At 42.5% G+C, this 25210-nt stretch overlaps 1 protein-coding gene across 5 annotated transcripts in view; it reads left to right on the forward strand.

Moving 5' to 3' along the window:
• The window catches only part of LOC143967708 (ligand of Numb protein X 2-like), a 114938-nt gene that overhangs the window by 52703 nt on the left and 37025 nt on the right, over nt 1–25210 (forward strand). For 3 of the 5 annotated variants that reach the window (XM_077474358.1, XM_077474367.1, XM_077474387.1), the window contains one exon: nt 12405–12863. In XM_077474358.1, the coding sequence (XP_077330484.1) occupies nt 12475–12863 (389 nt within the window). In that variant the 5' untranslated portion in view covers nt 12405–12474. Of the gene's footprint in view, nt 1–11493; nt 11662–11682; nt 11928–12404; nt 12864–25210 lie in introns of those variants that run through there. The other 2 variants (XM_077474396.1, XM_077474376.1) reach the window with 2 other exon arrangements.

Below are 25210 nucleotides of genomic sequence, written 5' to 3' on the forward strand. Positions count from 1 at the left end.
ATGACAGCGAGCGGCGGGCAACATGTCTATTGAAAACCTGTTATCTGTGTTCCCCGTGCTGCGCTCTGAACACCTGGGCCTCCCCCTCTCCCCCTCCGTGATTGCTGGGAGAAGGACTCCCATTCCAAACAGGCTGCCAGCGGTGTTCGCTCCCCGGCAGCCCTTCCTCGCCAGCCCTCAAAATCCACTTGCAAAATGCGGGTGGATTTTTTGAGGGCTGGCCTAGTCGTTTTTTTTTTTTTCTTTTTTTTTTTTTTACCAGGCAAACAGGAAGTGGGCTGTATAAGGGTTTTTACTGGCAGAAAAAAAATATTTTACTATCCAAAGTTAAAACAAGGGCAGAAAATTTAATAGATGGAAACTTGAAAAAAATGACAAACTGCTTTATTAGGAAAGCAAGGGGACTGGCAGAAACACCAGGGATTCCACACAAAGGAAGCAATACAAAGAGGACAGGACACTTTTTCATACAAGTACATAGTACAGCAGGCACGTTTCAGGCTAATTCCACACTGGAGCGGTTCCGGCGTTGGCGGCTGCTTTTCGGGCGAAAAACGAGGAGCACTTGACCCCCAAGAAGGGATTAAAAGCGCCCATGATGCAGCACTTCCAGGGCAGGGGTGGATTGGGATCGGTGTATATTTCCCATCCTGCATGCACACTCGGGCTTTCACACTGGGGTGGCTTGAGAGGCAGTTTTCAGGCGCTATTTTTTATTTATTTTTTTGCGCTAAAATGCCTGAAAGCTGCCTAAGTGTAAAAGGGGCCTCAGGATTATGAAATGTTGGGGTAACAAATGCTGTAACTTAGGTTTTTAGCACAGGCAACACAATACCTTATTGAGCGCTTGCTTATACATACAAATGGAACAGAAAAGCGTGTCTGTCTGTCTGTCTGGAATGAAATAAGGAGTTGGTTATCTGTGGGAGGTTATATGGTGATTAGTCATTCAGGTTTGTGATCTTCTTCTTTATTTTGTATACAAACCACACATTGCTTAGTACAGGCCACAACATAATGTCTACAGGAGGTGATTCATTGTAAAGTCATGGAAAATTATGGAGTATCCTTATCTGCTGTTGTATTTTTCACTCTTGTAACCATTGCATAGGCAGGCTTGTATATCGGGGCAGTGCAATGAGCAGTGATGTCTAGTGCACATCACTCTGTTATGGTGCTTTAAGTTCAGTAGCCAAGTTTAGAACAAAGCAAGCATGTTTGTTTTTCCTGCAGGTTTGGAAGAACGGACCGCGCATTTTAAGTGCTGTCCTCACAATGATTAATAGTCCTGATGGTCACCCCTGTTCTGCCCACAGATACACATTCACTAGGTTGCAGAGAGTAGCTGGGAAAGCATGCATTCAGTGCCTACTGAGAGGGACATATTGCCATGCCGCTTCTGTTTTGTACACATCGCAGTCTATTTTATAAATGTGTTTTTTTACATAGGATTTACTAAACCTTTACCCAGCAGTCACAGGTTTTTAGTCTGAATACAATTGGAAAGGAATGACTCCTGGGTGAATATTGTATGGATCTTGTGTGAAAACTGCAATAAATCCCATTGAACAATTCCAGGCAAGAGTCAAATGTTCACCTAATTTATCTTAAACTAGAACTATAGACAAAACATTGTTTCCACTTTGGATAGAATAGGGGAGGGTTATAACCCTTGTCAGAAGTTTTATATATTTTTTTTTGCCATCTGTGTCCCATTGGGTGATGTCACTTCCTGTCCCATAGCCAAAACAGGAAGCCAGAGAAAATCCCTGCAAATGGAGGGAATTCCTTGGGGCACCCCAGGGCTCCAGTCCCCATAGGAAGATTTTCCTCTCGTTACTCTGGGGACAATCCAAAATGTGGTATTTTTCTTTTACTTTCAATGATAATAGTAAACAGGACAAATAGAGAGGGGGAATCTCCCCAACAAGGACACACACAGAAATTAAAACATAATAGGTGTTCTAATCCATCTCCACTCTGTCCAAAACAAAAATGTTTGCCTTTAAGCTGGGTACACACAGGCTGACTGTCAGATATCAGAAAGTTTAAAAAAAAAAAAGACATTCGGCCCATGTGTATGTTGGTCTGTTCAACAGAATACGGTCGGCTTCTTTCGGATGAGCATGTTTGAAAACCACCAGCTGACCGGCTCCCGATCAGCGCTCTCGGCCAATGGTAGAGAGTGCTGATCGAAGTGTTCTGGTGGGTGGGGGGTCGTTCCCCTGTCAGAACACAACAGCTCAGCGGGGAATATCGCTAAACTAACCTTTTGGGCGTTTTGCAGGCACTATAGCATTAGAAATGGCGCCTGGAATCCGCCCATAAACTGCTGCTCCGTTGTCTCCAGTGTGAAAGCCCCGAGGGCTTTCACACTGGAGTGGTGCGCGGGCAGGACGTCAGGAAAAGTCCTGCTAGCAGAGTCTTTGGAGCGGTGTATTCACCACTGCTCCCTATTGAAATCAATGGGGCAGCGCTGCAATACCGCCGGAATTTTTTTTTTTTTTGCCGAGCGACAGCCAAGAAACCTTTAAGGAGTTCGAGAAGATCTGTAAAGAAGAGTGGACCAAAGTCCCTCCTGAGAAGTGTGCAAATCACGTTATCAAGAAATGTCTTGCCTCTGTGCTTGCCATCAAGGGTTTCTCCACCAAGTACCAAGTGTTGTTTTGCTTGGGGTTCAAATACTTCTTTTACACACTGAACTGCATCTCAATTTATAACATTTGTATCATGCGTTTTTTTTTTTTTTTTTTTTTTTTGTTTTGTTTTTTTTCTTCTAGATTTTAGGTTGATATTCTGCGCCTATCAATTAAAATACACCTATGATACAAAGTAATGAAGGGTCTATAATTTTTAAGTGGGCAAAAGTCAAAATCTGCAGGGGCTCAAATAATTTATCTTCCCCACTGTACTTGGCATTCCTGCCTTTGTTTGGCCACTAGATAGGGCACTGCTATGGCGTGACAAGGCTCTGTTCCCTTGTCTCCCGGTTGAGCTCCTGCACTGTCACCTTGTGACTTGGGCTTACAATAGCAACTGCATGAGGCCGTTCTGATGCATATTGTACAGATGAAGAAGATCCCCCTGCCCGCTGTCAAAAAGCAGGGAGCGGTGGCGGAGACCAGGAGCATGTTATTTTCCACCCTACATATGGCTGTACCAGGTAACATGCTCCTACAGGCGAAATTGGCTTTTAACTCCAGAAGCACTGGGCATTCAGAGACTGAAACCAGGGAATCCCTGCAGTGAAGTTTTCCAGAGGATCCAGGTGCTTGCGTGACTTGAAAAACCTCAGTTTTGTAGCTCAAAACACAAAAACCCATTGAATTTGATAGCCCTTGTTCACATCCGAGTGTCCTGTTGCTTGTAGCTGAACATCTGTTGCTCCAAAAAGTACATACGGTAAGCATTTTTTTGGGCTTTTTTTTTTTTTTAGCATGCATTCACACAATGCATGCTAAAAAAAAGCCCAAAAAAATGCTTATGTACATTTTGGAGCAACAGATGTTCAGCTACAAGCAACAGGACACTCGGATGTGAACAAGGGCTAGCAAATACAATGCGTGTTGTTTTTTTTTTTTTTTTTTTTTTTTTTTTTTATGAGCTCTTTTTGAGCATTTTTGCAAGTTTTGTATACAGCCATTTGTAGAAGAGTGAATACCCATCCCCAGTATACAGTGCACTCACCAGAAACTGGATATGAACCAGTCTTGCATGGGAATCCTGTATCCAAACAATGGTGCCCAATAGATGTGAATAGCCTCAGTCAGCATCCAGGTGGATATGGAATCAGGAAATGAATCCATCCTCAATACCCCCAGGGGTGAGTACTGTGTGGAGGAAAAAAAAGCTCACTAGGAGCAGAGGAAAAGCTAATATGGTGTAGTATTTATTGGATTACAATATTAGTACATGTACAATATGGCCAGTAAAAAAAAAAGCTGAACTTACCACGAGGCTGCGGTGATGACAACATGCGTAGGACTTTCCCTGATGCATTTCTGCCTATGGCAGAAATGCATATAATCTATCATAGTTTTGTAGACACTATAACTTTTTTGTGCAGACCAATCAATATACACGTTGTTTGGGGGGGGGGGTGAGATTTTTTTTTTTTTTTTTGTGTGTTAAAAAAAAAATAAAAAAATAAAAAAGTAGCAGAATACATATTGGCCTAAATTTATGAAGACATTTTTTAGAACTTAAAAAAAATATTTATTTGTGTGTGTGTGTGTGTGTGTGTGTGTGTGTATATATATATATATATATATATATATATATATATATATATATATATATATATATATATATATATATATATATATATATATATATATATATATATATAATTTTTTTTTTTTTTTTTTGAAAGTAAGAAATGTTCTTTTTTTCAAAATTGTCCGGTCTTTTTGTATATAGTGGCAAAAATAAATACAGGTCATTAAATGCCATCAAAAGAAGGCTCTATTTGTGGGGGAGAAAAAGGATGTAAATTTTATTTGGGTACAGTGTTGCATGACCGCACAATTGTCAGTTCAAGTAACGCAGTGCCGTATCGCAAAAAAATGGCCTGGTCATGAAGGGGGTAAATCTTCTGGAGCTGAAGTGGTTAAGACCATGACGTATACACAAATGGTATAAATTGGCAACCTTACCAACACTATATTTAGAAACCAAAAAAGTATTAAATTGCACTTCTAAGTCTTACAATTAACTTTTTGTTACTAATTATCGTGTCTGAGCACAGCTCAGGAGCAAGAACGCATGAGTGCTCCCATAGAAAGCAGATTTCTATGGGGGCACTTGGAGGGGGGGGGGGGGCAGGAACGCTGGCAGGGGACCCGAGAAGAGGAGGATCAGGGCTGCTCAGTGCAAATGCAAACACAAGGAAAAAACAGCACAAAGAACCAAACTTACAGTCGGTAAGAAGTATCTTTTTGTGCTATTGCCTCTTCTATTAGCTGAAATCCTCTTCCACCCATACCCTGCCATTGTAATCTTTGGGGCGGTGCAGCAGAGGTTAATAGAACTAAGGAACTGTCGCAGGCGCTCATCAAGAGTGCCCAACTATATCTGCCCTTTCCACCCAGCTTCTATGAATGAAACCGGATCTGTGAATGGAGGATGGGCGGATAGTTTGCTCAGTGTCTGGCCAGCTTGCTTAGCATGTAATGCAATTGTTTGTACTTCATCATTGCTCTTTGCAGTGCCTTTTTCATTCCAAGGGACAATGACCTATACTAAGCAATCAGGATTTCATTTATTCATGTCAAGGTAATCCTGAAAGGTTGTTGCGGGTTCTTAAACATTGCACATTAAATTTTGGTTGTCTTGTACTGAAACAACTAAGCTAGACTGAATGGGCTGTATAGTGTTTGTTTTCACCACATCCATTTTATTCTGCCTTGTATGAAAATTCACACATTCATGTCACAAGTGTAATGCATACTGTAGTCCTACCAGCTGCTTACAACTTGTAAAATTGTCAAAAGCCACAACATGTAATTTTGTGTTTGCTTTTCCTTCATGTGTGGGAGTGTAAAATATGCCACCTCTCCTTCCTGGCAGCCTCTGAACTCCGCTATAGAAAGACATGGTGAACGTAATACTAAAGAGAAAAATGTGGCTCAGTTTAAGGTAGAGAAACTCAGTGTTTATATACTGTATATTCAAGCAAGCAGCGATTCTACACTGCCCAGCCTCCCAGTTCCTCATTAAGACCCCTTTCACACTCCTTCCCATTCATATGACTGGGTGCTTTCACATTGGGGCGGTGCGATAGAAAGTCCTGCAAGCAGCATCTATGGGGCATGTTTTGGAGAGCTGTAAAAAGCACTCCAAAAATGCCCCTGCCCATTGAAATGAATGGGCAGCCCCTTTAAAAACGCCATAAAACGGGTCTCTTTCATTTTTTTTTAGGTCACATTTTCACGTAGCTTTAAATTAGAAATTTCGGCAAAACTTTTTCCATTTTGGATAGAGCATATCCCGTCAGAATTTTATTATTTTTTTTGCCATCTGTGTCCCGTTGCACAGATTTTCTTTCACTTCCTTCAAACAGGAAGTGAGAGGAAATCCCTGAAAATGAAGGGAGTTCCTTGGGGACCCCTAAGTCACCAGAACTAGTGTCCCCATTAGAAGATTTCCCCGCTATTCTTCTGGGGACAACCCAAAATGTGTGAATTTATTTATTTTTTTTTCACTTTCAATGATAATGGTAAACCGGACAAATAGAGAGGGTGAATCTCCTTAACGGGAGCACAGACCACAATAAAAACTGACAGGTGGTCTAATCCCTCTCCACCTTATTCAAAACGAAAAAAAGTTTTGCCTTTTAAAAGAAGCGACCCGCTAGCTCCTGAAAAGCACCACAAAATCGACCAGTGCTTTAGCGGCTGTTTGAGCAGCGCTTCAGTGTGAGAGCGGTCTTGTAATACCTGGTTCTGGGCTTCTTCCAGTAAAAATCAAGATGGAATAGAGGAACAACTGTACTGGTAGACGTATTGAGGTGGTGATTGATGACCTTCTTCTGAAAATACTAGCCATCTGGCTTTCTCTTTTTTTTTTTTTTTTTTTTTTTTTTTTTTTATATACTTTCACTGACCTGGAACAACCTTGCAACAAGTGAGGTCATGCACACGGAGCCGCCGGTAATGACACAGCTGAAGCAACGGCACAAACTATGATGTCATCACATGCTGATACAGGGGATATCTCCTAAACCATTCAGGTTTAGGAGATATCCGGGGTAGCTACAGGTAAGTCTTATTATAGGCTTACCTGTAGTGAAAGGTGGAATGTAAGGGTTTACAATCACTTTAAGTTGAGGTTTGTTTACCTTCTGTTGGCTGCAGAAATGGATAAAAACCTCTTCTAGCAGAGAGCTGGACACATCCCACTGCACACTGCTTCAATCAAAAACACTTCTCAGGATGCATAAGTGCTGTTAATTATAGCAGTGTGCAGGGGGATGTGTTGGGCTGCTGGAGGCCTGGGCTGCTGCACTCTGTCATGTTAAAGAGGGATTCCACCTACAAAAAAAATATTAAAAGCCAGCAGCTATAAATACTACAGCTGCTGACTTTTAATAAATGGACACTCACCTGTCCCGGGGTCCAGCGATGCCGAGGCCGATCGCTCGCTCGGCTCTCGGCTGCTGCCGCCACCATTCTAGGTGAGGGAATCAGGAAGTGAAGCGAATTGGCTTCACTTCCCGGTTCCTTACTGCGCATGCGCGAGTCGCGCAGCGCAATAGGAATTGTCCGTGCTGTCTCTGGAACCCGTGTGTGTCCCAGCAGACAGCGCGGCAGGACAGGAAGAGGCATAGACTCCCAACGGGAGTCTATGCCCGGAAGTGGGTGTAAATACCTGTCTTTGACAGGTATCTCCACCCCCCTCCCCCCTGAAAGGTGCCAATTGTGAGGGGGGGGCAGGGTTCGGATCAGCGGAAGTTCCACTTTAGGGTGGAACCCCGCTTTAAAATAAACAATAAGCCATTTATATGCTTGAACACCAAAATATGTATCTTCAGAAGCCAGTCATGGGACCTATGTTAAAGGCGCTTGGGTGTCTAACAATAAAGTGGTTCTAAAGGCAGAAGGTTTTCTACCTTAATGCATTAAGGTAAAAAAAAACACACCTGTGTGCAGCTCACGTTCCTTAACACACTGCTAAAAAAGCAAACGGACCAGCAAGCAAAGCTGGTTATTCAGTGGCTATGCTTTAGGGGGAATTTTCTTCGCTGGGAGATGCCACAGCATTGGGTAAAAGTGAGGGCCCGGGGTCTCCAAATTGGAGTCTTGATAGATAAAAAGGTCCAGTCAGATCAGGGAAAGGGATTTTATTCCTATATATTTGCCATCAGCCGTCAGGAAAATATTGGCTTATCCTGAACCTCTGGTCTCTAAACCGGTTGATCAGGTACAAGCACTTTAAATCAAAAACCTCCTTTACCCAGACTGCTTCATAGCCACTTTGGATTTGAGGGATGCTCATCCCTGTCCATCCAGCCTTCCAAAGATTCTTGAGAGTAGTGGTCAAGATGGGAACCGAGAATCATCCCTTTCAGTTTCAAGCCCTCCCCTTTGGTCAGTCCTCAGCCCCACGCATTTTTATAAAGGGGTTGGGGAAGGCGCTGGCTCCGATAAGGTTAAAGGTGATAACTCTTATCCCTTACCTGGACATCCTCCTAGTGGTGGCGGAGTCCTATCAAAAGTTTTTAGCGGATCTCCAAACTGTACAGGACTTCCTTCAATCTCTAGACTGGTTAATATACAAAGAGAAGTCTGTCTTAATTCCGCCCCAGAAAGTGACATATGAAGGGTATGAACTTTGCGCAGTAGACCAAAACTTTTTTTTTCTCCCGCAGGAAGTGGTCTCAAAAAATGATGCAAGTAATGTCAGCCTTACAGACCAATCAGTCAGTCTCGCTGAGCAGTTTCAAGAGCAGTGGGTCTGATGACCTCTTGCGTTCCCGCAGTGCCATGGGCAAGATTTTATCAATGCCCATTACAGCTGTTTCTACTAAGGTACTGGCACGGAGGCTCAAGTTCCCTGGAATCAAGGATCTTGTTACCCTCCAGGGTAAAAAGAAGCTTGTGGTGGTGGACACACCTGCACCTAACAAGGTCTACCATGGTCCATTCCTATATCCCAGAGGATCGCAACGGATATGAGTTCCTGGGAATGGGGAGCCCACCTCAGCAACACAATGGCACAGGGAGAATGGTCCTCAAGGTAAGCAAGGGCTTCATCGAATCGGAGAGCTTCTAGTGGTTCAGAGAGCCTTACAGGCATTTCAGACAGAAATCAGGGGTCACAATCTCCTCCAGATTTTATCCGACAATATCGCTATGGTTGCATACCTCAACAAACAGGGAGGTACGAGGAGTTGGACACTTCAATCTATCACCCAGGAGATTTTATCATCGGCAGGAGGGAATCTAGCCTCAATTACAACGGTGCACCTGAAGGGGACACAAAACTGTCTGGCAGATTATCTCAGCCGCTACCAGGTATATCAAGACAATTGGTCCCTTCATCCCAAAATCTTTACAGGTCTCACCAACAGATGGGGATGTCCCGAAGGGGATCTGTTCGCAGATCAGTACAAACACAAGACAGAGACAGAAACATATCTTATCCTAATAGACCCTTTTTGGCCCAAGAGGCCATGTTTTCCCTGTTACAGACTCTGGTCTAAGAGCCTCCACTGAGTCTTCCAAAGAGAAGACTTATTATCGCAGGGTCCAGTGTTGCACCCAAAGGTGGTTTCATTAAACTTGATGGCCTGGTATCTAAAGAAAAGATACTAAGTGCCCAGGGGTTCTCTGACAAAGTAGTCAAGACCCTGGTAAATTGCAGAAAACCAGTCACTAGAGCCATATGTTCCAAGGTTTGGAAGAAATTTAACTTGTGGTTATCTTGAAATCAAAGATTAACTTATGATGATCCTTCAATTTTTAGAATTGTTTTTCAAGAGGGTCGACAAATATCTTTCAGTTAGTACCATTTTAAAGGTACAGGCAGGCGTCAGCTATCAGTGGTTTTTCTCCAATTTTCTCTTGGAAAATCCCACTATAGCTAGATTCTTCAAATCAAGTTTTACGTCCAGGCCAGTAGTGGTTATAAGTTGTCCAACCTGGGACTCAAATAAAATTCCCTTTTGAGCCCTAGAGGATATTTCAGTTAAGTTACTTTCCTTTTAAAAAAACATTTTTCTTGTGGCAATTGGGTGAGTGAGTTACAGGCCCTATCAGTGAGGGAGCCTTCACAATTTTTGAGGATTGGGTTGTTTTGAAAACTGATCCAGGATTTCTGCCTAAAGGGGCCAGTACATTCCACAGATCCCAGGACATTGTACTGCCAACCTTTTGTAGTTCGCCAAAGGGCGACAAAGAAGAAAATTTAGTTTATTTGAGAAAAATTCTTCTCATCTACCTTGAGGTCACCAAGACCTTTTTAGAAAAACGGCCGCCTTGTTTGTCCTCTTTTTCAGGAGCACACAAGGGAAAGAGTGCATCTAAAACCACCTTGGCTAGATGGATAAAGCAAGCTATTTCTGAAACTTACAAATTAGGGAAGTTCCTCCACCTTTTGTCACTGCGCATTCAATAAGAGCCTTGTCTCCATCTTGGGCTGAGAGGGCTGGAGCCTTACTGGAACAAATTTGCAGGGCTGCCACATGGTCCAGTTTTTCGACCTTCATTAAGCATTATCGCCTGGATCTCCTATCTGCTCAGGTGCAGGCGTTTGGTCGTAAGGTCCTTCAGGCAGTTGTCCCTCCTAAGCCCTTGTACACACGATCGGAGATTCCGACGACCAAATCCGTCGGAGTTATTCCGACGGATTAATTCCAGACGAGGTTCGGAAGTGATGTTGCATACACACGGTCAGACCAAGTTGTCGGAATATCCGGTTGCCAAGAACGCGGTGAAGTAAGCCGCGTACGGCGGGACTACGTTCAGGCTAGTAGCCAATAGCTTTGGCCTAGGAATTTGATCTGAGCATGCGTGGCACTTTGTCCGGAGTAGGCTACACATGATCGGAGCATGTCCGATCGGAGCATTTTGTCTGAAAATATTTCCGGCAAGTTGTAAAAATTGGTCCGACGGATATTCCGACGGAAACAGTCCAATGGAGACCACACACAGTCGGAATATCCGACAAAAACGCTCCGATCTGAAACATTCCGACGGAATCTCCGACCGTGTGTACAAGGGCTTAGACTGGTAAGTTCTGGCTCATGGGCTGTACTGGAAGATGCTTAGAGAAAAGCTGAGTTAGAATTACCGGTAACTCCTTTTCTGAGAGTCTTCCAGGACAGCCGAATTCCCACTTGGTTTTGTCTTGAAGTTGTGTATTATGCATGTTTTACAGGGTTGTCCTATGGTGATTATTTGATCTTGAATTTGCATATGAAATTTGAATTTTTTTCTATTTTTATTATCGAAGCTGACTTTTTTGCTCCTTCTTTTGTCTTCCAATAAAATCAGATTGAACTTAAAACGTTACGTTAAGCTGGCTTTACACTGATTGACATTTGGCAGGTCTGTTTTTTTCCATGGTTGCTATGTTTGTAATTTTTTTATGGCATCTTCTATAATACTTTCCCAATCTTTATCCCCTGCTGGACGATTTATATGCTTGCACTGGATCTTTTACACTGAATGATAAAACCTATAAATACATTGAAACAGAAATGTGTCAGGCCTAGCACTGCCAAATCTGGGTTATAGTGTTCAGTTAAAAGACTTTGCATTATGGCAATAAAAAAACAAAATCTTTTTTTTTACTTTCACCAGTGAATCATTGTACAACAGTCTATTTTCACAAGGCAGGTTCTAACTTCCTGCGTGCTGCATGTGAGTCACTGCCTCGTCACATGGGTCTGCTTTGCAAACCATGCCAGCTGGCAGTGAAAGGGTTTTAAGTTAGGACACGCCTACTGCTGTTTCCTCTGTTTGTTTTTTGCTCTACAAAAAAATCCTATAGCATTTCTTTGCTGCAGGCACAAGAAGTAGAATACATTGCTGACCCGTCTGGTCATCCTGTGGTCAGTGTCCTGGCTCTGTAGGGCTATGTCACGGCTTGCCCTATACAGGTAGCCTAGCAGAGCACCGTGCTGGGAGACCTAATGGGGAGAGCCCTGGGAACGTGCAGGTATCTAGCATAATGCAGACTTCTCTGTGATTTACAGTTTGTTACCTCCCACTGTGTGCTGTTGCAGAAATACCAGAGCAATGCAGTGTACTGCTTCACACTTAATGGTAATAATGCAGCAAGACGTGCAGAAGAGCAGGGAAGTGGGATCAAGTGTGCTAAAGTGCTGCTTTCAATGCAGGACCAGCCTGTGGATTCGTTTTCAGTACCTGGATTAATGTTGGACTTCCTTGCAGGGACTCTGAGAGGGAGGCACAGAGGGACAGGTAGGACCGGGCATTTCTGGGAGTTGTTCGCTACGGCCCGTACTTCATGCACACTACTAGACTGTCTGATACTGCAAGAAGACTTTCCTGTTTTTTCAGATTTTGTTTTTTTGTTAACCATTTGCTTAGCTGGCAATATTTGCTGTATGCAGAAACTGTTGCGTTTTTTTTATGCACGCACGTTGTCTATTATTTAAGTTGTCTCTTATTTTGAATTGTGCATTTAGAAACTTGACTTTATCTTTGCAGGGCCACACCTCCTTTCTTTTTATAATTTATAATTATACCATCCAGCTATTCCCTAATGTCCCGATAATACTAGCCTGCGCTGGTGACGGCCCTATTCATTTAATGAACGGCTGTATAATAATGATGTAACTTTAATGACAGAGAGTTGGAACACGACAAACTATATTTTCAGAACAGCGACAAAAATAGATCTTGTTTTGAGTAATTTTTTTTTCTTTTTCTATTTAGAAAGTCACGCTGTGGCCACCTTGTCTGTAATCCTGGCAGATCATAACTTGCATAAAATATAAGGGGGACAATGACTGACTTGGCACCAATAGAAGGGACCCCTGCAACACTTGAGCTGTGTCCAGACTGTGGGCAGCCTCACCTAAGAACCGAAAATCACATCTACAACTTCCAGGATGAGGTGGACGATGAGCTGGTCTGTCACATCTGTCTGCAGCCGCTGCTGCAACCCATGGACACACCTTGTGGGCATACATACTGCTACAAGTGCCTGAAAAACTTTCTACAGCAGAAGGACTTTTGTCCTATGGACCGCAAGAAGTTATGTTTTCAGGATTGTCACAAGTCCAGCCTTCTGGTGAGAAACCTGCTGGATAAGTTGAGTGTCATCTGTCCATTGCTAGAAGAATGCAAACAGGTCGTGCAGCGCTGTGAGCTGGAGCCCCACCTACGCAACAGGTAAACGTCACAGAGCATGTCGCTGGAAAATGTTATACATGTAAAAGCTGCCTTCATAGCTACTAAAACATGGTGTATGCCTATGAATAAGTGGACCTTTTTGTTTAAAAAAAAAAATTATATATATATATATATATATATATATATATATATATATATATATATATATATATATATATATATATATATATATATAATATACACATTTTATCTCTATCGTGCCACTGGGAAGCTTTATTTTGGGGTAAGTCTTTCATGTGATGCATACTAATTAGCAGGTATCAGTCATGGGCATCACACAAATCCCTACCTCATAAGACCCTTGAGTTTGTATTGTGTGGCCTGTACATGGAGCTGTGGATTTTACAACCTTCACAATCCATTTCTGTTTTGAAGCTTTATGTATCTTTTTTTTTTTTTTTTTTTTTGAGGTTGGTAGGATGAGCCTAAGACGTAAAGCGCTAGTAAACCACCACTGAAACAAACCCTGCCGGATTAACTCATAATGTACTAGTATATGCGCCGCATACTAGCACATTATGGCAGACTTGCTTGTAAAGCTGATCCCTCCAGTGTAGCTCTGTCACAAATACCTGTCGCTGCCATCTTCACCCGGTCTTCTTTCTGGGTTTGCAAGCTCTGGCTGTGTAAATGGCCGGAGCCGCAGTGACATCACTCTTGTGCATGAGAGCTCCGGCACAGAGCTCTGAAGGGACGGGTATGCATCGCTGGCAGCATCGCTTGTGAATATCTCCTAAACTGTGCAAGTTTAGGAGATATTCACTGTACCTACAGGTAAGCTTTATTATAGGCTTACTTGTAGGTTGGAGTTTACCTCCTTTTTAAGTTTACACTTGCAGTTGAGGCATGGTAAAAACATGCAGTTGAGCCGCCAGCTTCTCCCCCTTAAGCTGCAAAGGCAGTGGATGGCAGCCACATGCCGTGGCTGTGATGCTTTTTATTGTAGTGCAGCAAAAATGACTGCCCCTGTTGTGTTGTGACCCATTCTATTTTTTTCTTAATTATTTCCCAAGTAGCAAAAAGAAATACAACATCATAAAACATTATGTGGTGCTTTACATTGGTGCTTTACATTTCATAAAAACTATTATTACTTTATTTTCCCTCTTCCTCCCTCCCAACCCATCCCTATCCCCCCTAGGGGTAAAAAAAAAAAAAAAAAAAAAAAAAAAAAAAGCACAGGGGAGTAAGACTTCCAGAGTCTCATAGGTGAGAGGAGTAGAAACAAAGGATGGCTGGGTGCAAGAGAAAAAGAAAACCCAGTCTGCCCCCCAACCACTCCCCTATGGGGGACACCCCATCTTGTCCAGCCAAGGCCTCCACATTCTCTCAAACTTTAATTGCCTTGCCTAATAAATGCCACTCTCTCCCTCCAAACTATTGAGTTGATGGTCTCAACCCAGATCTTCACAGTCGGGGGGTGTCTGTGTCTGTCATTTCTGGGCAATTCATTTTCTTGCCTGGAATAGGCATCTCAAAACTACTTCAATGGTGCCAATCGGAATTCTATGTTCCTCCATATTCCCTAATAGACATGTCTTGGCTGCTGGTTCTAATGTGGTCATGAAGATTTTATTTATCCTCTGTTACCTCCACCCAATATCTAAATAGCTTCGGACACTTCCACTCCACATGTATGAAATCTCCTGCCGCTTTGCACCTGGGGCACTCATCGTTTTGTCTCCACCCAAGTTTAACCACTTGCCACCCGCCCTAAAACAGAAACAGTGGTTTCAAAATCCTGACCGGACGTCGTATGACGTGATCCGAATTCGGGGGCGCTTATCGCAGCGATCGTTGTTGCGGGGTGTCAGTCTGACACCCTGCAACTACGATCTCGGTAAAGCGTCTCTGACGGAGACTCTTTACCACGTGATCAGCCGTGTCCAATCACGGCTGATCACAGTGTAAATAGGAAGAGCGGTGATCGGCTTTTCCTCACTCGCGTCTGTCAGACCCGAGTAGAGGAGAGCCGATCGGCTGCTCCTCTGATGGGGGGGTGTGTGCTGATCGATTATCAGCGCTTTTGGGGTAAGTCTTTCATGTGATCCATACTAGCACATTATGACTTTGTCTTGCAGGGAGAAGATTTTTATTTTTAATCAGCCTTTATTACCCCTTTTGAAGCTGTCCATGTGCTGCGTAAATTTGCTCAGTGGGTGGCCTCACCTTACCAAACATCCTTCAACTAAAAAATTAAAGCAGCCGGGTGGAAAATTGTCAGCATAAAATTGGCTGTATCCAATGAGATGCAGCCACTGTTTAGATATTTTCAAAGCTGGGGAGACCCGCTGTCAAAACACAGTGGCCCCTGAGGACGATTCATCTAGCTGCTCTGTAAAGTGTGGGTGGAGCAATTTGTTCTTTTATGCTTAGCCTGCTAGTTTGATCGCTGTACACCCCCCCCCCCCCAATAAAAAAAGACAGTGCCACCTTTGTTCAGGCATCATACAGCATCACAAACGTCTTCTTGAACTGAGATGCTATCTAGGAGATGGTATACATTTTAGTGCCTGTGCTGTTCTTGGGCTGACTTCACAAATATCGGAAATAGATAAGACCCCTGCTGCATCCTTTTCCAATGTCTTGCTACAAAGCTACAATGTGACAGTTTGACTGATCACTGGGGAAGAAACAGAGGATATGCTTCCTCCTGCAAAATGATGACCTCAGCTCATACTAAGTTAAAGTGACACTAAACAGTATCCTTATTCTTCAAAAATAATCCATACACAGCCACTAATTACTGGCTCTGTAATTTGTTTTTCATTAGATAATTTCTTACAGTTTTTCTGCCACCTTGTATCGTCCTCTTTGAACTCCTAAAAATCTCTCCTTTTTTTTTTCCTTCTCTCCTGTTTGTTCGGAGCGAGCAGTGCTCATTAGTTGTGGTTATGTGCTCTGCTATAAACGCAGTACAAATCCCATAGTCCTTAGTAAGTCATAAGGGTGAGCAAGAGAGGGCTATGTTCCTACATACAGTGGGACCACGGAGCACATACATAGCCACCCACTAACTGGCACCACGTGCATTGTGCTCCGGTGGTGGTATGGGGAACTTCCTGTCTGCTGCTGGAATAAAATCAAGTTGGCCTGCTCAGCCATTCACAGGAAGCACTGCTCAGCCATTCACAGGAAGCTGTGTATTTTTTATAACTGGCTGAGGTAGAGAGGGAGTTAGATGTCGCGATTTCCACCTCAGCCAATCGGAGGAAGCCTTATATTTTTTGGATAAAATACAAGGCTTCCTGTGAATGGCTGAGATGCGCTTTGCTCAACTCAATTTCATTCTGGGAACAGGACAGGGATTCCCTGTACCTCTGCTGGAAAACAGTGCAGTATACTGTATAACAAAAAAAAGAATTTCGCCCTGGGACTTTAGATGAGGTGAGCACCACTAAGCCAATAAAAGTAACAAGAGTAAGTACAGTATATGTTTTTATTCAGTAAAAGTATTACAAGCATATTGTCATCAAAGAAAGCAACTTAGTACAAGGTACATAAAACTGGATTGAATAAAATTGGTGGTAGTAGTACAATTGTGTATGAACAAGCACACAGCATAACATACAAACATCAGGTGTACCCGACATGTTTTGTGAGTCCCAGCTCGCTCTTCAGGGGTAGATGTGTATGAATTGTACCCAAGGTGAAAGGATACAGTTTGGTATATGGCAAATACTTGGTATTTTAAGGCAGAGGGATAAGAGGGGCCTAATAAGTAGAGGCCCTATACTCACCACTACACATAGCCGAGCCAACAAATGTGAAGCCTTCAGACAGTGGCAGCAAATGTATTGCCAGGGAGCTGAGGAGGCAGAGCCAGAAGAAACCCCACACAGGGCAGATTGGAGGGAAAGCGTCGCATCGATGGGAAATGTGTATCCCTATTGGTTCTCACTATGTCCATGGGAAGTATTGACTGTAAACATAAAGGTGTATGTCAGATAATCTGGAGTAATAGGTAAAATATAAGAGTAGTAACATGGACAATTCTATATATAAGACTAGAGCCATGAATGGCATGGGCAAAGGACTATAGGGAAATGTGGTAGAGAAACACCAGAGAATGGCATGGGTGGAAATAAAGAAGGTGAGCAAAAAGAGATGAAAAAGAAATGAAGTGCAAATATGGGAGAAAGTCAATGTGGTCAAAGACAAGCTACACTACTACTTTTACTACTACTACTACTACTCAATCCAGTTTTATGTACCTTGTACTAAGTGGCTTACTTTGATGACAATATGCTTGTAATACTTTTACTGAATAAAAACATATACTGTACTTACTCTTGTTACTTTTATTGGCTTAGTGGTGCTCATCTAAAGTCCCAGGGCGAAATTCTCTTTTTTTTTTGTTGCATATTACAGGGATGGAGGTGTTACTGGTGACAACAGACCTTATCTTGTTTTCTAGTATACTGTATAACAACTAAGGCACACAGCGTGCACCACTTACACACCACTTGCAGCTGCTATTACACTTACACAACGCTTCTTACAGTATGAGAGTTAACTATAAGTCCATGTATGAGGCCGTCCCAGTGGCGGATGGAGGGCACAGAAGAGATCCAATAAACTCCTGCAACTCCAAGGCTTGAAAAATGGGGACAGGGGCCCCTCAGGCGTATAGCGGCCCACCCACATCCAACATCACCCTGCTAATCTGACAGCTAGCCATTGCTACTTGCGAGTGTAAATGCTGCTGGTCTGACCGCACTTTTTGGGTTTCTATTAGCGCCGTCACATACGCTGCTGCATGATCAGCCCTGTTCTGTTCTGATGTTTTCTAACAATGATTATCCCAGTCTGGACTAAGTGGTTTTAACAAGTAAGTGTGCTATGTTTTAATGAATGGTGATATTTCTACTAACTCCAGCGCCTGTGTTTTTTTTTCTTTTTCTCCCTGTATACTGTATGTAGCTGTAGCGTTGACAGCAGCTGCAACAGTTAGTAAGGAAAATAGTTCATTTGGGCCAGCTTGGCCTAAATGAACTATTTAAGGAAACTCAAAACCTGGTGTTAGGATTGTTTTTTAAAGTTAAAAAGGTGGTGCTTTCTTTTGAAATCTTATACTGTTGCTGTGATTTAGTGGTACAGACTTTAAAGCCTTATGCACACGGGCACAAAAGATTACTACTACCTATGCTTAATCTTTCTTCCAGGAAAATTCAACGTAAAAAAAATACTTGTTTTGGCATGTAATTATGTGCATTTTCAGGCATATAGTGTTGAGTGTAAACTCAATCTAAATGCCATTTAGACACACATGCCTTGTAAATTATGTTCATCAGCTTTTCCCTGAATGCAGCTCCCCCTTTTTTTTTTTTTTTTTTTTTTTTTTGTTTGTTTGTTTGTTTGTTTGTTTGTATTCTAAATTATATGCCTCTAAACATTACTCTTAAAATACTTATAAAACGCATGATGTGCATGGCCACATAGGCTGACAAAATAACTGCATTTAAAGGCATAAAACACATGTTGTAAATCTGTAAAAGCAGCCATTTTTAATGCCCGTGTGCATGAGGCCCATTTATGATGAGCAGCACTTTTGACATATGAGACTTTTATAGGCGTTTGAGCCAGCCAAAGAATCATCTTGTTGCTCTTTTCAAATGTGCATTTGGAGGAGAGCAATAAGAATAGTGTCATTCCCGTTTCTCTTCCACACGACTGTAAACCTATCCTAAACCAGGGGTGTCCAACCTTTTGACCTTTTGGAAGAAGAGGAATTGTCTTGGGCCACACATAAAATACACATAATATAACACCAATAACAATCAGGGTGGCAGATGAGCAGAAAAAGTTGAGTAGAGCACTAGTTAACAAGTTTGTCATATTTTTTTATTGTAAAAGTAAGAGGGCGACATAAAACTAGTTCATAGTTGATGAGCAGTTCCTCCTGTGGCTCGGTCACCAGCAGCTGCACCTATTGATGGCTCTTTGAACAGCCAGTGATTGCCTGCAGTGATTGCTGCTGGGTGCACACAGTGCGTCCAGCAGCAATCGCCACAATAATCGCTAGCTGTGCAGTTCTGCAAATAGGTGCAGCCGCCAGCGACCTATCATTATAGGGAACAGGGCCGGCAGTCACGCCTACCTGTTGACAGCCGCAGGAGGAACCACCATATTTCAATTCACGCCGACCCCAACTGCCGATGCATGTGCTTGGGGGGGGGGCGTAATTGAAATCTCGTCGGGGTGCACCCCCCCTGGTTCCGACCATGTAGCATTTACTCACCTTGTGCCCCTCCATCCTTTGCTGTCGATGCTATTGAAAACATGGCAGCCCTGATATCCCTCCAGATGCCTGGCTTGTCAATGCAGGTTGCTGAAGCTGCTAAGCTTGCATGCCATCCTTTGTGCCCCTACAAGCGTAAATTTGCAAGGCTTGTTTGGGTCTGCCACTGTGGTTGCTGTGCTTGCACGTCCTCGCTGGCATCCCTCCAGATGTTCCTGGGCCACATGTCAAACTCTGGGCCATGGGTTGGACACCTCTGCTGTAAATTAGGGGCTGTCCTAGACATACATATGATCATATCTCAGTCTTACCAGTCTGGAAGTGGTGACACAATCATTGTATATCTCTCAGCAACCCACCTTTTTATAAATGTAGGCATTCTGCAGTGCACCTCTTTGGTTTAGTCCCTGTGTGTGAAGTAGTGTATGTAAGAAATATTCAGTGCACATTAAAAATCAGCTTTTTGTATGAGATCTTGAATATGGAAACGCTGATAAATATCTTCCCTGTGAATTGTGATTTATACGTCTCCTGGTTGCACTCCGCTTCGTGTAAATGCCTTACTTCTAACCATGACAGCAGGTACTTTACTCATTCCCTGCTATGTGTGGCTGTGCACCCACCTAGGATGTTTTATAATAGTCTCTTCCCAATCTGTGCTAAGACTGTCAAACATTACTAGTCTGATTTATGTTGATATAGTAAATATTTTAGAAATGAATAATGTACATATCTAAACACATAAATGATACTTAAACACTAAGCTACTTTGTAGAGCACGGATTGTATAGATTATACACCCTATATGACGTCGGATGGATTTCAAACAGAAAATACTGTCAATAGAACATAAAACCAGGGCTTTGTTATCCACTACATAAATCCCAAATGAATAAACTGTACAGTATAGTATCCTCTGCCATACACACTATATATATATATATATATATATATATATATATATATATATATATATATACACGCACACACACGCATACACACATATATATATATATGTGCACAAAGCCTGGGGCAGTTTGACGTGTAAACGCTTGATTCTTTTAGCAGGAAAAGAAGTGAGCCAATCATAAATGTTCACTATTCAGTCCGTAGGGTAAATTGAAGAATAATTGAATCTCATTATTATTATTTTGCATTTAAAAAAAAAAAAAAGTAGCTCCTTCTCTATTTAAACACTGCTACTAGCCGCTGTCTCTGGCCACAGCAAGCATTGTGTGTGTTTTATGTTATTAAAGGCTGCAGAGTCGTCTGTTACTGGAGAGATCCTTCCTGAGACGATGACAGACAGAGGACCCGTGTGATGCCACCAATGTAGTTGCTTTCATGTACATTTAGGAGTAAAGCGGCATTAAACGCAAAACCAAAAATGTATTCTATTGCAGCTTGCCAGTCATTAGATGTGGTGGCTGCATCTGTTTTCTTCTCTTTGTCTTTTTTTCCCCTCTGTTTTCACCTGGTGATCTGGCCAGTACTATATCTCATGTATTAGTGGGACACAACCCTGGGGGAATGAGCACAGGAGGCACAGCAGAGAACAGCATGGTCTGTCTGGGGAGGGGGGGATGTATTAGCAGATTTAGATACACTAGAAAGTTGATTCCAATCTCCAGCTCAAACTTTTTGATCAGTTACAACAAACAGTGCTTTTTTTTTTTTCCTTTCCGCGATTCTGTCTGTGATTCCAAATCGCTTTGCAATCTGTGCAAAGTGCTAAACTTGCCCCCCAAATGCAGTGCGATTTTTTTTTTTTATTTTTTTTTTTTTTTGCCACAGTTGTCACACGCTTGTGCCGCAATTGAGGGAAAAATACTACTTTAAAAATTGCGTGAGGCTTGTTGCCCAAACAGGAGTAAGAGCTTCTTTTGGGAGACGAACGGGCATAGGGCAGCTCATTAAAGTGAATCGTGTGAAAATTACCCACACAAAATCGTGAGTGTGAACGAGAGTTCCCTCTATGCAAAATGTGAATGGGGCCTAAAGGTTTTGCACGAAGAAGTAAAAGTTGATTATTTTTAATCACCCCTGTCGGGGGTTAGTTTGTCTCATCCATGTAAACTGATACATTCTGCTGGAGGCATTGGAAAATGGGTTGTCTAGCCCTCAAAATTTCCACTTGCTTGATTCATTTGAGGAGTAGAAAAATCTTGAGGGCAAGTGTTGAGCTGCCTCGGAGGAGGGGGCAGGTGGGGTTGAACAGAAGTTGTTCTCACAGTGATCAGTCATAGGATGAGAGAGAGGGGAGAGGAAGAGGAGAACCAGACGCATCATCGCAGAGCGGGGATCGCTGGCTGTGACGGCTTGGATTTGAATTGCGGGACGCTCGTAGTCGCACACAGTCCCGCTTCCTGGACCGGCTCCTTTGATAGACAGAGGACCGGTCCAATGCCGGGACGTGACACAGATCATTCACCACCATTACTCGTATGAAACAAAAATGTATACAAATTCCAGTATATATACCATAGTTTGTAGATGCTATAACTTTCATACAAACCAATTAATATACACTTGGGTTGTGTTTTTTTTTTTTGTTTGTTTTTTTTTGTTTTGTTTTTTAACCAAAGACCTGTAGCAGATTACATTTTGGCCTAAATTGATGAAGAAATTTAGATTATTATTTTTTTTTTATGGCATATATTTTATAACAATATATAAAATATTGGGGAGGTTTTTTTTCAAAATTTTCAATCTTAATTTTCAATAATGTTGTTTTCAAGAATGCAAAAAATAAAAAGCCCAGTGTCAAATACCACCAAAAGAAAGCTTGATTTGTGTGAAGAGGATAAACATGTCATTTGGGTACAGTTTTGCATGACTGCGCAATTACCAGTTAAAGTAGCGCAGTGGTGGTGGTGCTTAAGTGGTTAAAGTGGAGTTCCACCCAAAAATTGAACTTCCACTTTAACCACTTAATAACCGCCCTATAGCCGAATGACGGCTTTAGGGCGGTTTCTTAACTGTGGGAGGCCGTCATATGACGTCCTCCCAGAATTCCGCTCTCGCGCGCCCCCTGGGGCGCGCACTCGAGAGCATCCGTGACCGCCGGGTCCACAGGACCCGGCGCATCACGGATCACGGTAAACGGCCGCTCGTCGCGGCCGTTTACCACGTGATCGCTCCGTCAAATGACGGAGTGATCACTTGTAAACAAACCGGCGTCATGTTATGACGCCGGTTCCTCCCTCCCCCTCTCTGTACCGATCGGAACAGCGGAGGGGGAGGAGATCGGTGTCAGCAGCGATGTGGGCTGCATCTGCAGTGCCCACATCGCTGCTCACCGAAAATTAACCCCTCAATTCCCTGCAAAAACTCTGCAATACCCTGCAATAATACCCTGCAATAATACTCTGCAATAATACCCTGCAATAATACCCTGCAATAATACCCTGCAATAATACTCTGCAATAATACTCTGCAATAATACTCTGCAATAATACCCTGCAATAATACTCTGCAATAATACTCTGCAATAATACTCTGCAATAATACCCTGCAATAATACCCTGCAATAATACTCTGCAATAATACTCTGCAATAATACCCTGCAATAATACCCTGCAATAATACTCTGCAATAATACTCTGCAATAATACTCTGCAATAATACTCTGCAATAATACTCTGCAATAATACTCTGCAATAATCTGCAATACTCTGCAACACCCTGCAACGCTCTGCAACGCTCTGCAACGCTCTGCAACACTCTGCAACGCTCTGCAACACTCTGCAATGCTCTGCAACACTCTGCAATGCTCTGCAACACTCTGCAATGCTCTGCAACACCCACCAATACCCTGCAACACCCGCCAATACCGTGCAACACTCTGCAATGCTCTGCAACACCCTCCAATATCCTGCAATGCTCTGCAACACCCGCCAATACCCTGCAACACTCTGCAATGCTCTGCAACACCCACCAATACCCTGCAACACTCTGCAATGCTCTGCAACACCCGCCATTACCGTGCAAACTCTGCAATGCTCTGCAACACCCTCCAATATCCTGCAATGCTCTGCAACGCCATACTCTGAGATACCCAGCCATACTCTGATATACCCAGCCATACCCAGCCATAGTCGGTGATACCCTGCAATACCCAGCCATAGACACCCCCCCCCCCCCTCCCGCCGCCCTCCGGTGCTTCTACCGACTCGCCAATACTATCAAATCCAGAATCTTTTTTTTTTTTTTTGTTTTTTTTTTTCAGGCTTCCCAGCTTAGAGGTGAGATGTGGGTCTTATTGACCCCACATCTCACTGTAAAGAGGACCTGTCATGCCATATTCCTATTACAAGGGATGTTTACATTCCTTGTAATAGGAATAAAAGTGATCAAAAAATTTATTTTTGGGGAAAAAAATGTCAAACTAAAATAAATAAAGTAAAATGAACAATAAAATTATTATTTTTTTTTTAAAGCGCCCCTGTCCCCATGTGCTCGCATGCAGAAGCGAACGCATACGTAAGTCCCGCCCACATATGAAAACGGTGTTCAAACCACACATGTGAGGTATCGCTGCGTACGTTGGAGCGAGAGCAATAATTCTAGCCCTAGACCTCCTCTGTAACTCAAAACATATAACCAGTAAAAAAAAAAATGTAATCGTCGCCTATGGGGATTTTTAAGTAGCGACGTTTGGCGCCATTCCACGAGCCTGTGCAATTTTGAAGAGTGACATGTTAGGTATCGATTTACTCGGTGTAACTTCATCTTTCACATTATGCAAAAATTGGGCTAACTTTACTGTGGTTTTTTTTGTTTTTTTAAGCACAAAACCGTTTTTTTTCCAAAAAAAAAGCATTCGAAAAATTTCTGCGCAAATACCGTGCGAGATAAAAAGTTGCAACGACCACCATTGTATTCTCCAGGGTGTTTGCTAAAAAAACATATATAATGTTTTGGGATTCTATGTAATTTTCTAGCAAATAAATGATGATTTTTACATGTAGGAGAGAAATGTCAGAATTGTCCTGGGTGCTCCAGAACGCCTGATGGCGCTCCCTGCATGTTGGGCCTCTGTATGTGGCCACGCTGTGTAAAAGTCTCACACATGTGGTATCGCCGTACACGGGAATAATAGCAGAATGTGTTTTGGGGTGTAATTTGTGGTATGCATATGCTGTGTGAGAAATAAACTGATAATATGACAATTTTGTGAAAAAAAAAAAAAAAAGTAAAAAAAATCTTGATTTTTGCAAAGAATTGTGGGAAAAAATGACAACTTCAAAAAACTCATCATGCCTCTTACTAAATACCTTGGAATGTCTTCTTTCCAAAAAGGGGTCATTTGGGGGGTATTTGTACTTTTCTGGCATGTTAGGGTCTCAAGAATTGAAATAGGCCGTCAGTACTTCAGGTGTGATCAATTTTCAGATATTGGCACCATAGCTTGTGGACTCTATAACTTTCACAAAGACCAAATAATATCCACCAATTTGTACTTATTTTTACCAAAGATATGTAGTGGTATAAATTTTGGCCAAAATTTATGAAGAAAAAATTACTAATCTGCTAAATTTTATAACAGAAATGAAGAAAAATTCTTTTTTTTACAGAATTTTCTGTATTTTTTCTTTTATAGCACAAAAAATAAAAAACCCAGCGGTGATTAAATACCACCAAAAGAAAGCTCCATTTGTGTGAAAAAAAGGACAAAAATTTCATATAGGTCCAGCGTTGCATGACTGAGTAATTGTCATTCAAAATGTGAGAGCACCGAAAGCTGAAAATTGGTCTGGTTATTAAGGGTGTTTAAGTGCCCAGTGGTCAAGTGGTTAAGGGACGTGACCCCCTGACATGCCACATTTGGCATGTCATTTTTTAGGGGGGAGCCAGTACCCTCTATTCAGGTGGTCACTGCTCCCACTTCCTCCCGGTGCACCGTGGCACCGTGGCACCGGAAGGGAGATCACCTCTCCCCCCCCCCCCCCCTCTCGGCTCACTAAGTATATAGATGGATCACACAAACCCCACCGATTCTGACCGGAACTTATCGGTGGGGTTCGCGTGATCCATCTATATACTTAGTGAGCGTTTATACGCTTCCTTTTGGTAAGCGTGCATT

The sequence above is a fragment of the Lithobates pipiens genome, unplaced genomic scaffold (genome assembly GCF_037356315.1).
Source record: "Lithobates pipiens isolate NorthernLeopardFrog02 unplaced genomic scaffold, aLitPip1_a1.2 Scaffold_1, whole genome shotgun sequence".
NCBI lineage: Eukaryota > Metazoa > Chordata > Amphibia > Anura > Ranidae > Lithobates > Lithobates pipiens.